The sequence below is a fragment of the Eumetopias jubatus genome, unplaced genomic scaffold, assembly GCF_037043125.1.
Source record: "Eumetopias jubatus isolate StellerSeaLion01/CBP00866 unplaced genomic scaffold, mEumJub1_p1.0 scaffold_9, whole genome shotgun sequence".
In the NCBI taxonomy this organism is placed as follows: Eukaryota; Metazoa; Chordata; class Mammalia; order Carnivora; family Otariidae; genus Eumetopias; species Eumetopias jubatus.
Genome location: NW_028274815.1, coordinates 73,114,198 through 73,129,161, shown reverse-complemented (window position 1 = coordinate 73,129,161; position 14,964 = coordinate 73,114,198). Strand labels below are relative to the sequence as shown.

The following is a 14,964-nucleotide window of genomic DNA, read 5'->3' as shown; positions in this document are numbered from 1 at the left end:
CAGGCACCCCACCTGACTCATGGGGTTAAACCTGGGAACAGGATGAGCTCCCCTCCTTCGGGAGCTTCCATTCCAGCACAGAGCAGTCAAGGAGCTGAATGTAGCCCTCAGACATTGCTAGGTGCTAGGGAGGTGGGGGTGCTGCTGGGATACAGTGGGCTCTCAGGGACCAGGGAGCTTCTCGGCCTTAGAAGACTTCCCTTGGGGCCTGAGGAGCAGGGGGAGATGGTGGGACCTGCTTCCGGGCAGAATCTAAGAGCTGGCACTCATCCCCATGTGGGCCCTGGGTGGACTGGGGGTGCCCCACTCCCAAGGCCACAAGCAGTACCTGCTCCCAGAGTCTAACCTTGTCCCTCAGTGTGAGGATTTGACATAATTTAAAGGGTGTGGTGTTCTCCACTGTGCAAAATGGGGGTGCGGGGATTGCTTGACCTCCGACAGCTCTTCTTTTATTCTGGGCTTTGGTTAAGCCTGGGCCTAAATATTTTAGACTTAGTAGGTTTGAGGGCCATTCATTTTTCCCCTAGGGGCCTTGCCCTAAAAGGAAAATTATGAATTGAGAGAGGCCCCGTCCAGAGGGCAGGGGTCTGAGACCCTCAGTTCGATTCCCCTCGCTGCCACCAGAGGGCAGCCGTGGACTCTGATCGGAGCTTTGTCCCGGGTAGTTCCGAAGGCACCAGCTGCCAGGAGAGGGCACCTTTCGAATGTGTTCTGGTGGCTTCGGACAATGGCAGCGGGGCCCAGAGTCCTAGCTATGGGAGAGATTTGGTTCTCCTTTGCATGAAGCAGCTCCAGGGGTGAGGTGCAAGGGAAGCCAGGGGCGACACAATAGCAGGAAAGTTGACTGTCCCCGTCCAGGCCCTGACCTCACTGGGACCCGAGTCTCTGGGCAGCTCCCAAGAAACAAGAACATGAGCTGCAGGCTTCTTCCCCCAGAGTGGGCAAGGGGCCATTCTCTTTGGAGTGGTTTTTTTTTTTTTTTTTCCCCTTCCTTCTACCTAGACCTGCAGAACCTCTTCTTGGCTCTGGGCTGAGAGTGAGCTTGAGCCATGTGTACTGAACCAGGTGGGCTATATGTTTTGTGCGTGTTAAAAAAAAAAAAAATTTTTTTTTTTAAATTACTTAAGCAATACGTACTCACTGTACCAAAACCAAACAATAGAGAAGGGAGTGTGTGTGCTTTCTAAGGGAGTTTCCTGGGGCTTGGCAGGTTGTTCAGCCTTATAAAAAGCACTCTCCCTCGCTGAGGGCTGTGGGTGTGTGTGAGTGTGTGTGTGGGTGCGCAGCTGCCAGCTAGGTGCTGACTTGAGAGGGCAGCAGCAGGCTGTGAGGAAGGGGCTCTGCCTTAGAGGGCCTGGCCTCCTGTGTGGTATGACCCCGTGAGGGGTGTCTTCAGTCAGCAGCAATTTTGTCTTACCCTTGACAGCCACCCACTCTCTGCAGGGCTGGGGAGGGCAGGAGACAGAGTGCTCTAAGGAGGATTCAGGGGCCAGAATCCACCAACATGGAAGCCTCAGAGAGCCTCCTAGTGACCTGTGTCACTCTGGGGCACAGGAAAGCCCCGGAGGCCCATTGGAGAGCATATACTCTCCCAGGCTTTCTTAACGCACAGCCCGTATTTATTGTTAGCACCCACTCACTACCCATCCCGCACCTCGCTAGACAGGAAAGATCTCTTTGCCCGGATGTCCTCAGTGCCCTGCAAGGGAAGCGTCACTACCTTTTTCTGCGACTTGGGGTGAAGAGGAGAGCTCTAGTTTTTGAAACGGATGCTATGGGTCTATGGCAGGAGGGAACAGCTTGATAGGTGTTTGAACTTCACCTGACCTTGCCTCCTGATTCAACCCTCCAGCTGGTGGGATCTGCCAACTGGCTGTGTTCTTCTCAGTCCTTGACCAGAAACCTCTCCTACGTAATCAGTGTCAGCCCTGACATGGGGACTTCTGGCCAGGGTCCCATGCCACAGTTGTCTGTTTAGATTCCGTTCAACCATAAATTCCACGCAGTTTCTTTTTCTCTGTTTCAGATCAAACCAAAAAACGAAACAAAACAATATTTGTTGCAGACCTACTGTATGCAAAACACTTTGCTAAGCTCTGAATAAATTCAAGAGTGTGGCTGATTTAACAGACTGTGTGCTCCTTACCTGCAGGGCCACGAATGAGATATTCATTCCCTCATTCTGTCTCTCCATTCACTCCACGAGTGTTTGTTGAATGTCTCTTGTCAACAGGGCTGATGACCAACCAGACACTGGGTGACAGTAGGTACTCTGGAAAGACTAGTCACTTAGCTGAATTTCAGGCGTCCTAGAGTTCACACAGCCAGTAAGGGAAAGTGTAACCCTGCTGGGTCAAAAGACAAGCATTGTCTTTCTCGGGAATCTTTTTAGTTTAAAGGGAGAAAAGTCTGAAGCCTTGGTGCCTGGGGCAAGCCCGCCCCTCCCCTCGGGAAGCGATAGTCTGGAAAGGCGGGTGTGTACCAGGCTTTCATTTTCTTGTTGGAAAAATGAGAGTTTATTCATTCCACAGTGATTTCTTGAGTGCCTTCTCTGTGCCAAGCTTTGTGCTGGTAGCTGGGAGAACAATGCCTGCCTTACCAGCCTCATCAGGAGCTGTGAGGATGGAGTGAGACAGAGCACCTGGGAAAATCTGCCCGCTGCCTGCTGCTGACAAGGGGCCTGCCAGGGGCTCACCACCTCCTCGCGCCTCCCACCTGGAGGCCTCCCTCGATGACCCATCCCTGCCTGCACACCTGTCTTTCTGTTCCCGGCCAGCCAGGCTTGACTTGAGTTGGGATCAATGGCTTCCTGGCTTCTCCACACGCAGCCTGATATGGGCCAGGGTTGGTCTGAGGCCCTGTTTGGATATTTGTTGAAAGTGGCAGCTCTGCTCTGAAAGGTCAGTGCGAGAGACCAAGAACAAAGAGATCTTTCAAGTTGCCCTTTCACGGGCCTGGGCAGAGCCCCAGCTCTACCTGGCACGGGGAGCTTTCGCTCAGGCTGGTGGGAGAAACCCCATCTGATTTCCCATTTCCCGGAGGCATAAGCTGAGGCAGAGGGCTGTTCCCGACATCTCAGAACAGGTCAGGGCCAGCTGGGAGCCCAAGTCTCTCCCCGTACAGCCCTGGCCACCGGAGCCTCTGTGCTGGTTTTTCTCTTTATGGGCATTCCGTAAAAATTGGGATTTACCCAAAAGATGCCTGAGAGTGATGACTTGCCTTGCGAAAGGATTCCTGGGAGCTGATTTAGATGCCAGAATCCCTTACAGATTTGAAAATAGTAAAATTACACAACTTTTGGGACATGGGATCTTGAGAAAATGCAGTTCTGAATCCTTCATTGTGTGCATATCAGGGGCGGGGGGGCAGGATCCCTGAGAGTCTGCATTTCTCTGCACCCGCCCCCCCCCCAGGCGATGCCAGTGCCTCGATCTGGGGGCCCTCTCCTAGTGTCGATGATGTGGGGGCTAAGGCAGAGAGAGGACAGTCCTTGGGCTGGAGTGGGAAAAAGAGACGGTAGTCCCTCTTGGCTCTGGGCTCCTGGTAGCAGCCTGAGCCGGGCTGCCAGGGAGGAAGGTGGCAGGGAGCCCACAGAATGGAAAGTCACCCACAGGTCCCAGCAACCAAGGACTGACTCTGGGCCCCACGGCTCTGGGGCAGTCCCAGGGTCCAGCCTCTGGGCCCAGCCTTGCCCCAGCCTGTGGCCATTGGCCCAGCTGCCAGGGCATTGCTCTCCTGCAGACTTCCCAGAGCCAGCCATTTCTTCTCTTTTCTGGAAGCCCATGCAGCCTGTCTTGTTGCTCCCTCCTGGTGGCGGCTGGTGCTGCGCTCTCGCCTCAGCTGGCCTGACCTCCGGCCGGCTAACGTTGGGTTCTTTTCTAAGGCAGAGGCCCTTCGGTGGGACTGAAGGGCCTCTGCTGCAGGTTCCTCTTGCTTGGGTTCCTGGGGACTCCCAGTCTGTCCCTGGGTGTGGTGTGTCTCCCAGGGAAATCCTGTGTGTCTGTCCCCTGTGGGGGAGGGGTCACGGGAGGAGACAGGTGGGGGAGGGGTCACGGGAGGAGACAGGTGGACACAAAGCTGGGAGATCCCCTCAGGTACGTCTGTCCTCCGCCCCCCTGCTCATTCACTCCTGGACTGCCAAGCAAAATAACGTGGCAGATTAAAACATAATTTAATAAGATCTTTAGGACCCAAAGTAAAAGGGGGAAGGAAAATAACTATTTGGTGCGCCTCCCGCACATGCCTGGGTGTGTTTGGGCTTCGTACACGTTCGTCTTCCTGACAGCACTAGGAGCACAGGAGGAACCCTCCTCCTGTGGGCAGGGAGGCGAGGACTCGGAGTGGCTGCTACACTTTCCCAAGATTACAGATTTAGGATCTGGCTGCGAAGCTAGGGTTTCCGTGTCAGGTTGTCCCTTCTGGAACCTGGCTTCTTAGCATGGGAGAACCGGAAGACACTGAGGCTCATCCAAACCGGTGGTTTTCAAAACTGAAGATTCTTGGGAACCCCCTGAAAACTTGATAAAACCCAGATTGCTGGACATTGCAAACTGCACAACTAAAGGGAGAGAAGAGACCACATCAAGGGAGGACTTAGAGAAGCTATCCCAAGATGAATGGAGCAAAACCCTGGACACCATGGAAGCCACCATGGTCCTGGAGAAGAACCTGAACCAGGCCCTTTTTGATTTGCATACGCTGGGTTCTGCCCATGAAGACTCACATCTGACTTCCTGGATGGTGACTTCCTAGCTTTGACCTGAAGATGACCTCAGTTATGGAACTAGTCAGTGGGCACAGACAGCAGAAGTCTCAAGGAGAATTCCTATCTTTCTGGAAAGAGAACAAGGAAAAGTGGATCCTAGAAGCGCGCGCGGGCGCGTGTGTGTGTGTGTGTGTGTGTTGGGGGAGGCCTGTAAAGTCAAGAGATAGAGGTGAGCATTCTCTATTCTGTGATCCAGCACAAGTTCTAGGGCTCACCCCTGCATGCATGTGTTACATGCACAATACAAACCCAATTCACTGCAAAGGTTATAGGAGCTGAATAATAATACGAAACATGATCCACTTGCTAAAATAAGCCCTGAGTGGCACACACAGAATTTCGTCAAAGCAACATAGTAAAGGCTTTGAAAACCGAACTGGTATTAGAAATCCCACCCACAGAAAGGGAGATAAAATGCATGGTCTAAACGTACCCAGGTTGTAGGTTGATTACCTCAAAATTTAAGATGGTTGGGGTGAGGAGGTAGAAATCAACATTATCTGGAGGACAAAGGAGCACATGATGTGACATTCAAAATATTATAAGAAGAAGTTACTCAACATTAAAAAAAAAAAACCAGATTGCTGGGCTCAGCCAAGAGTCTCTGATTTAGCGGGTCTGGAGTGGGGGCAGGGGGGTGGTTTCAGACTTTGCATTGTTAATAGGCTCCCAGGATGCTGATGCTGCTGGTCCAGGGACCACACTTTGAGAACCTGTGTTCTAATCTATTGTTTCTCAAAATGTACCTCTGGTGATACACAAGGTGGTTTGGAGTGATACACAGACTGACTTTTTGTAAGTACTTCTATATTTAATATCTGTTGGCAAAAGAAAAAAAACTAGCACACCAAATCCATGATTCCAGGTGTTTTTGATTAAGATACATCTCCTACAGTAAAAAAGAAGATGTAAAGAAAAGTGTTGCATAAATAAAAACATTGATGATGTGCAGCTAGGAGCAAAACTTGTAACCGTGGGATGCAGATGACAGAAGTCTGGGAGACGCTGTCCACACTGAAGGCCCGGTTTGGGAGAGGAGGAGACCGTGCACAGCCCAGGGAGGCAAGCCCGTCCTTAGTTCGTGGCATCGGTGGCCGCGCCCAAACTTGAACTGTCTCTCAGGACACCTGTGGTTCCCTGGCCCGTTAGCCCCTCCTGGTTCTTCTGAAGCTCTGGACAGACTGGGAAAGGTCATTGTGCCTCTGACTCTATCCCTGTGGTCTTTGTCTCCATTCTCAGCCCTGCAAACGAGGGTCTGTGTGTATAACGTTGGTAGTTTGCACATCTTTGCTTTCTTCTCTGAAACCAGAGGTTCCCAGAAGGCAGGGACTTGGTCTGCCTATTTGTCCTTTTATGGCTCCAGGCCCCAAAGCCCCCAGGAATCTGTTCTGTGCCTGAAAGATGCAGGAGGGGCACCTGGAACTTTCCTGGCTGCCACCTTTGGCTTTTCTCCTGTCTGTGTGGTCTTCATTTCTAAATTTGCCAACCTGGCGGCCTCTGCTTTCCCCTGTGAGCTGTGATCCAGGGAACCCCCAGAGCAAAGGAGGAAGGCAGGGCTCAAACATTTGCTGAGCACCTGCTGTGTGCCAGGAGCTGTGCTAGTACTGAGCTTCAGGAGAAAGACAGGAGCCCTGCCCTCCGAGTGCACGGTGCACGAAGGGTCAGCCCGTAAACGGAAAACGACCATGCAAGGTCATGCTTCAAAAGAGGAATTGACAGGGTGCAAGAGGGACGCAGGCTGGAGGCGCGAGTGTGGGGAAGGGTCTGGGAAGGCTGCAAGGAGGAAGTGTTATTGGAAAGGCTTTCTGAGGATGAATGCGGAAGGGCTGTTTAAGGCAGTGGGAGGAGTCTGTGACAAGACTTGACATAGGTCATATGGTCGGTTATTCAAAAAGGACCTGAGTGGCAGGAGACGAGATGGGTGAGGGGCGAGGAGCAGACCCGCCAGCCCCACGACACCACTGTGAAGACCTAGACTGGATTCTGTGAGCCCTGGGGGTGCTGACAGAGGGGCTAGCCTTGAGGGGGTGTGGGTGTGGTAAAAGATAACGTTTGTGTGTCAGGCATACAGGCCCCTCCAGGGGCAATGGAGCAGTGTTTCAAACTGCAGGCCACAACCCATCAGTGGGTTGCAAGACCTGTTTAGTGGGCTTCAGCCAGAATTTAAAAACAGAGCAAGACGTCAAATTGGAAACACCAGAGTGGCCTGCACACACTAGAGCTAAGTAGTGTGTCAAGAAACTTGCTTCCGTTTTATGTAAGGAAAGTGTGTGCATACTGCGTTACAATCTAAAATGTATTTTTTTTTTTTTTATTCTGGGTCACACTTTAAAAAAGCTTGCAAATTATTTCGGGGCCGAGAGGGCTGGCAGGGGTTGGTGGGGAGGTGAGACTGGCCCTTGTGGTTATCCAGGCCCCAGGTGATGCAGGCTGGTCCAGGGCCCTGGTGACAGGGACTGAGAGGTGAGGGTGGACCCCAGCGTTGACCAGATGTGCTGGGGGAAGATGGAAAATTTGAGGGGGATTCAAGTCAGTCTGACACCAGCCAAGGCTTTTGGGCCAAATGACATCTTGTTTGAAATACTCAATCTTGGTCCCCTTCTGGTGGTGAGCTGGAAGCCGGGGTTCCTGGGGGGCTGTGGAGGAGAGGGATCCTTCCTGTTCTTTGATCGACAGTGTCCTGGGCTCCTAGGATCCTGGTGTCACAGCTCTGACCTTTTCATTCCAGTTGAGTGTTTTCAAGTAAAGCTCAAATGGGCAGGCTCCTGCTTGAGTCTGCAGGTTTGATGATGATGTGTGTGGGAACTAGACTGGGAATGACCCTGCTTCTGCTGTCTTCCCCCTAGGAACATCGTGAAAGGGATGAGAGAGCTCCGGGAGGTCTTACGCACCGTGGAGACCAAAGCAACTCAGAACTTCAAAGTGGTAACACAGCGATGCCTCGGGGCTGGGTGCTGGCTGTGGTTGGCTTATACAGGGGCCACTTTTCAGTGGGAAACAACAGAAGCGCTAGCAGGCAGCCTCTGAATGAGCGATGACAGTATGTTATATGCACGCTTCTCCTCTCCCTGTCTGTGCTCATGGCAGACATTGTTTAATCGAGCTCAGCATTCTCTCCCACCAAGCCCGGGAAGCACCCTCAGCATCCCTGTCTCAGCACTGCACAGAGCCCCTAGCATTAGATCAGAGTTAAAACCCAATGCCATCCCTTCCTAGCAAGGTGGTAGGCTAACTCTTAGGGATTGTTTATGATTTTAATAAATAACCTGGACTCCTTTTCCTGCCCCAATTCAGGCCTACCTTCTTAGGCTTTAATTCACCCCAAATCAGAGCCACAGCTGCTTCTCACTCTAGAATTTTTGATCAAGTATCAGGAAGGTATGTGGTTGAGAGCGCTGCCCAGGCCAGTGGCTTCACACTCTGCAAGGGCCTGCTAAATACTCAGAGCTGTGCTGGGCTCCTTGGGGCCGGAGGAGGAGGAAACGTACCTCCCGTCTAGGAGAGGACAGAGGACAGAAGATTAAGTAGAAGCCATCAAAAACCAACAGAAGGGGTGGGGTGGCCTCAGTGCTGGAAACAGAGAGAACAGGGGGCTCCTTGGGAGTGGAGTGGAGTGGTCGGCCTCCGAAGGGGCAGCGCACTGCAGGGCTGGCGGATTTGGCCGGGTGGTGGGTGGGGGGCATTCTGGGTCTGAGTTCCTCCCTTTCTGCCAGATGGCGGCCAAGCATCTGGCGGGGGTCCTGCTACACTCCTTGAGTGAGGAGTGCTACTGGAGCCCCCTGTCCCACCCGCTGCCTGAGTTCATGAGCAAGGAGGAGAACTCCTTCATCACACAGGCCCTGCGGAAACCTCACCTCTACGAAGGAGACAAGTAAGCTCTGCTGGACCATGCCGGTCTCATGCCACACTTGGGGCTCCGACGTCCCTTCCCTCTGCCCTGCACTTTCCTCCGGCTGCCACCGAGCTCACTGTCAGGCAGGCTCTTCAGTTATCCGCAGGAGGCAAATAGACCAGGGAAAACGGTCTCAGGATAGGGGTTGGGAGGAGCGTTCTAGAAGGCATCCAAAGGTCGAATTATTTGGAGGTTACCTGCCTTCCTGTTAGTCTGCATATACCTCCTCTCTTATTTGTTAAATAATTGACAACGGGATCTGAGCGGCTCTCCCCTGCTCCTTGCCCTGGCTGTGTCATGCAGCCCCGGGCTCTGGAAGGGACATCTCTTCCCGCAGAGCATCTGCAGTATTTCTGGCCCCGCCGCTCACCCCAGCCTTTCAGATGCAGAACTCTGGGACTTGAGAAAGAGCTGCAGGTAGTATCCGATGTCTGTGAATTACGCAGGAGGGCATCACCTTACCGGGGCCGCTGCTGACTCCGGGGCCGAAGGGCCGGGGTGGCGGGCCAGCCGCTGTGCTTGGGGAGGCTTGTGCTGGAGGTGGTGCTGCCGTCTGTGTCTTTCAGCCTCTACTGCCCGAAGGATAATATAGAGGAAGCCCTCCTGCTGCTGCTCATCAGTGAGTCCATGGTAAGCTCCAGGCCTTTCCCTCTCTGCCCTGGTGGGGGAGGGCTGCGGGGACTCAGGCACAGGCCGCCAAGTCCTGGCCCAGCTCAGCCTCCCACAGACGCCCCTGAAGCGAGGTTCTTGCATCTGCCCCCCCCCGCCCCAGGGGTGAGGCTCACTTCCTAGGTTTGAGTCTGATGCACAAGGCTGTCTTCGGGAGGCCGAGTAGGGACTGAGTTGGGAGTCCCCAACATCTCTTCCAGGATTATAAAAGACGCTTATCAGTGAGTCAGCAGTGTGTATTGGGCAGCCCTGTGCTGGTTCTGGGACTGATGTGAGGGGGTGGAAGGGGCAGGTGCTTCCAGTTCTACCACTGTTAGCTGAGGGCCACCGGCAAATCTAAAACCTCTGAGCCTCAGTGAATTCACTCATTCACGCCACAGTTCATTATTACCGTCTTTGTGCCAGGCCCTGTGCTGGAAGCCAGAAACACGGCAGCAGACAAATGGAGAAAAGTCTCTGCCCTCATGGAGCTTACATTCTAGTGAGGGAGGTGGACAATAAATTAATTAGCGACTACATTATCCAGGGTCCTAGTGTCTGAGTGCTATGGAAAAGTAAAGCAGGGCACCTGGGTGGCTCAGTTGGTTAAGCGACTGCGTTCGGCTCAGGTCATGATCCTGGAGTCGCGGGATCGAGTCCCACATTGGGCTCCCTACTCAGCGGGAAGTCTGCTTCTCCCTCTGACCCTCTTCCCTCTCGTGCTCTCTGTCTCTCATTCTCTCTTTCTCAAATAAATAAATAAAATCTTAAAAAAAAAAAAGTAAAGCAGAGGAGGGGTAAAGCATGCTGGACACAGCCTGCATGAAGTGCTCTTTGGCTGTTTTCACGAGACCCATTTCCCCCCGTGGCAGGCGGGGAGATGAGCCAAGCACGCACCAGTGTATGTACATACACACACACATGCACGCATGGGCCCTGAGCCTCAGTGAAGGAGAGGGGTGTGGTCCAGGGAGTGGTAAGAAGGATGGCCGGGACTGGTCTGGGCGAGGCGGAGAGGGGTGTGCAGGAGCCGCAGAAGCCAGGGGTGGGGGCGTGCTGCAGAGGAGTCCAAGGCTGGGTCTGAGCCCTCTAACTGAGGGGCCTCTCAGAGCTTGCGAGCTGGGGACCCCCCCAGGTTGAGAACTAACTTTGCTAAACTGGCACATCTGAGAGCAGTGTGTGGAAGTAGGAGTTTAAGAAACAAGCCCCCATGAGCTGGGTCCCTGAAGAGATGGAAACGAATATACCCTTGAATAGCTGGGGCCATGAGTGCTTTGGTCAGTGGGTTTCCTCCACATCCGTGGGCCCGTCAGCACGTAGGCAGGATGTGGGGCACTGGACTGGGGCGGCGAGAGATCATAGCCTTCCTCAGCTAGGCTGTGGTACTAAAAGGTTTACAGGGTCATGCAGGTGAGGGGGAAAGTGGTTGCTCCAAGGAGGGGCATCTAACTGGTTAGCCTAAGGTGAGGATGGAAATACCGAGTGCCAGATTTGATTTTCACGGGAGAACAGTGCACTTTTCACAGAAAATGGGCCCCCACTCTGACCACAGACTGGGCCCCGGTTTCTAACGATGGAACATCAGACATAGACCAGTACCCCTCCCTGCCCCCCTCCCCCGACACCTGAGCCATCTCCCCACCCACACCCTCAGTTGCAGCTCCACTGAAGTCACCTGTCTGGGGAAATTCCTCTCCCTGTGCTGAGGATTACAGGTGGGAGGTAAAAAGGTGAAAGCTGAAAACATTCCTTAGGTCCTTTCTCTGCCAGATTCCAAGCTGATGATCTCATAGAGGGAGGCATTTTATGTTGAGCCATATGACAGATAACAATTTCATACCCTTCAGTCTAATATGTTCCCATCTTACAGATGAGAAAAGTAAGGTTCAGGACAGGTATCTGCCTTGGTCAACATCACATACTAATAATCCTCACAGCCGTGATTCAAGTCACGTCTGCCTCCCTACATAGCTTCCAAAGCACGGGCCACAGAGCCTAAGCCCTGGACCGCAGTCCCGATTCTGCCACTTCCAAGCTGCTCTGGTTCTCAGTTTCCTCATCTAAAAAAGGGCCAAGGGGGTGATTTTGAGACTCAAATGAAACGAGGCTCAGGGAGGGCTTTATCAACAGGGACATCATGCCTGTTGGCGTGAGATGGCAGGGGGGCTGAGGCTGGACTCTGTCTCTCCCAGCCATTTTCCGTGGCCTCTGCCCTATCTGGGTGCCCAGGACCAGAGTTCAGATGCCTTTCCGTTAGGTTATCCCCCCTGCCCCCACCCCAAACCCTCAAGCTGCCCCCTATCTCAGAGTGGAGAATGGCCTTTTACTAAAAGGCGGCCCACATTTGGAGCCAAGGTGAATTTTCCTAAATATGTGATTTCCCTCCTAGCAGCTCCTGCCCTTTTGCAGGAGGCTGTGTGACTTGATGGCCTGTCCCAGAGACTCAGGGTGCGGGCCGGCTTGCCAGGCGGCGTCTTGGGGATTCCCTGAGCATGCAAAGCAGAGGAAGTTGTGCACTGGGCCGGGAGGAGGCACTCCTCCAGGGCCTGCTGGTTTGTTTCCTCTTGCTCACACCCCTGTCACCCATTTAGAAACTTCAGGAATTGGGGGGAAAGCTTTGGAGTCTCCTCTACAGAGCTTTCCTCCTGGGATCTGGATCTGGCCTCAGTGGCTTGGAGCTGTTTCTCAGAGCGACCAGTTAGCCTCTGGCTTCTCTCTTGCTCTCGTTTCATACCCTCCTTCCCTGCGGGTCCCATTCTCCGTCAGGTGTAGTCACCACTGTGCCCGCCTCGCAGGCTCTGATCCCTTCGCTGAACCCTGGGGCTCAGCCTGGCCCCCAGGTACTTGCAGGGTTTTCCTCATCTCCCTTTGGTGCTGCCTGGGTTTGGCCGCAGTTGATAGGGAGAAGCCTCTAGAACAGCAGCTGGCTGCCTTGGCTGCTACTTAGCTTTGCCTAATACCTGCAGAATCCATTATGCTGCGGTAAAAGCTCCTCCAGCACAGTAGGCCCAGGAGACATAATCATCAAAGCTTTCCACCTCCAGGATCGCCGGAGCACCTGTGCAGGTTTCTTGAGCATGTCAGCCCCTATTTTGCGGTTTAGAACTCAGAGGAGTAGCGTGCGAGCAGTCCTGAGTGTGGGACTGTTACCTTGGATATGGTTTTTGTTACAGGCTAACCGAGCATGATCAGAATGAATAGAGAACCCCCCACATCCTTGTGTTTCAAGAGGTAAATAGAAACCTTACAAATGCTGTCACAGAAATGCAACGTGCGCGAGTGATAACTGGTTGAAGAAGATTTGTGTTTTGGACCTAGTTTTGAGTCTTTGGGGCCAAAAGGACATTTTAAAAGCCATTCATCCACCCACCCATTTGCTCATCCATCCTTCCATCCATCTGTCCATCCATCCCATCTCGTTCAGTCATTGCCCCCGTCCCCGATGTACTCCCACCTACTGGAGATGTATCCAGGGACCTGGAGGAAATCCTCGTCCTCACATCAGAAGGAATCGCCCCAGTCTCCTGAACCCCAAGTGTATATTCTAGTTTGTAAAGAACGCTGTATCAAAACTAGTCTGATTTTCTCAAACAGTTGGAGAACCAGGAAGTACAGAAGTCTTGATCCTTTCTAAAATACTCATCTAGGCATAAAAATATATGCAGAGGCAGACTGAGTCCTTGGGTCCCTGTTTCATTCAGCTGGTGGAGAAGTTGCTACTGGTATCAGGTGCTCAGGAACTAAAAGGCCCCACAGGTCCAGTGTTGAGTGAGAGTGGGGTGGACGGGTAGCCTCTGGGGACTGGAGCCTACAGGTGAACTGTGCCATGTCCAGTGTCACACCAGCAGTTTGAGCCTTGAATTTGCCATTCCCAGTCTGCGGGGCCTGGGCAAGGTTCTTCCCTCCCTGATCCTTAGTTTTCTCATCTGTAAAATGAGGCTAATAAGGCTTTTCTGCACAGCAAAAGCCAGAAAACAAACCACACAGGTGCCTGGTACGTTAGAGATGTTCAGCACGGGTTTGTTTGTCCTGATAAATGCTTGCTTCCGATTCATTCATTTTAGAGAATTATCAGGCTCGGATCAGGTTGGGAGAAAAATTGGTTTGAGGATACCATAAAAAAAAAAGTGCTTCTTGGGCTCGGTTCCATTTGGGACTCGGCAGAGGAGCACAGATTGTTCTGGCTTTTGGCACCTCGTTTGCTCTGCTGCAGGCTGCCACGGTAAAGGGTCTGCTACTGCTGAAAGCTCGGAACAGGAGGTTCAGTAGAGGTGGGAGATCCTCTCGCCCTTGCTGGCAGGAAGAGCCAGAGAGTGTGATTCCTGCCGCTGAAGGCTGATATGGCAGGAGAGTGGGCGACGGCGTGGGCCTGGCCCAGGGCTCTGGGTGGATGGGCCACATCACTGAGCATGGTATTTCTTGGCTCTGTCGACTGGCAGCCTGCAAGCCATGGTAATTCCGTCTGCTGGTGGGGCAGGACAGCAGGAGCGGAACATGACGGCGCCCTCCGGAGAGGGGCAGGTGCCAGTCACAGATGCTGCCGGGGAACTCCTTTCTGGGGTGATTTGGGGGGTTGCCAGCAGCAGGCCCTGAGACTGGGTGCTTGGCCAAGGTAGAGCAGCTGTGTCTAAGAACAGGGCGGAGCAGGGCCCTGGACACATTGCCCAAGGGGCTTTTTCCCTGATTGGGAAGGCCCAGCCTGGTGTTTTGCTTTGGTTACCATATAAGCAGAGCCATCCTGGGGCCTCTGATGGCATGGACAAGGCTACTGGACACTTCTTCAGAGGCCTCTGGGGGTGAAGTCAGAATGTCCAGGTTCTAAGCTGGGTCCCACCTATCTGTATGCCTGGGGGAGCTTCCCTGGGCCTCAGTCTTCTCATCTGTGAGATAGAACCATAGCACATGAGGTCATTATGAGCTGCCACTTGCAAAGTAGTCCACAAGTTCTCCCTTTTCTTCTCTCACCCTGCTTGTGTGGCGGATTAGAAAGGAGAAACGGGGCTGGATGGAAACGAAAGTCAATGCGGTCTGAGGCCTCGTAGTCAGCAGAGGGTCGGGACCAGGAGAGGCCCATGAGGCAGTAGAAGCCATCCTGGACTGGCCTTTGAAGGTGCAGCCTTACCTCCCGGGGACCTCGCACAATTAGTTCACTTTCTGGGACTCCGTTTCCCATCTGCAAAGAGGGCATCGTGGTTTCCTCCTGCACCCCCGCAGGGTTATTGTGAGTCCAGATGAGATGTGACGGATGTGACCTTCAGAAGCCAATGTGCAGCACACATAAGGGATGGCTGTTGGAGGGAGCGTTGCCTGCCTTGGCTTTCACATGGGCTGGCCAGCCTGGGGACATGGCAGTTCCCCACCAGCCCTCCTGTAAGGCCCTAGACTTGCTTCATGGATCCTTCTCCCAAGACCTGATATGGGTCACACTGGCAGTGATGAGCTGTTAGAGGAGGGGGGTAGGGAGGTGCATGCCTTTTTTTTTTTTTTTGGATTTTCCTCTTTTGGCTTGCAGAGGGCCTGGGGTGAGTGTCCTCAGTTTGGAGGAGGCTGCACTGGGGGGGACAGCCAGAGGGCCTGGGTTAGGAGCCATACAGCTCAGGGGCCCTGCCTAGGACAAAATGTGTGGTCCAAACAAGGGCGAGGCATCCCCAGAGGTGGG

General features: G+C 53.3%; 1 protein-coding gene across 1 annotated transcript in view; it reads left to right on the top strand.

Moving 5' to 3' along the window:
• The window catches only part of TTC7A (tetratricopeptide repeat domain 7A), a 114,395-nt gene that overhangs the window by 35,497 nt on the left and 63,934 nt on the right, over nt 1-14,964 (top strand). Inside the window, exons 6-8 of the mRNA XM_028103929.2 lie at nt 7,612-7,690; nt 8,479-8,636; nt 9,224-9,287. Coding sequence (XP_027959730.1) covers nt 7,612-7,690; nt 8,479-8,636; nt 9,224-9,287 — 301 coding nt within the window. The remainder of the gene's footprint in view (nt 1-7,611; nt 7,691-8,478; nt 8,637-9,223; nt 9,288-14,964) is intronic.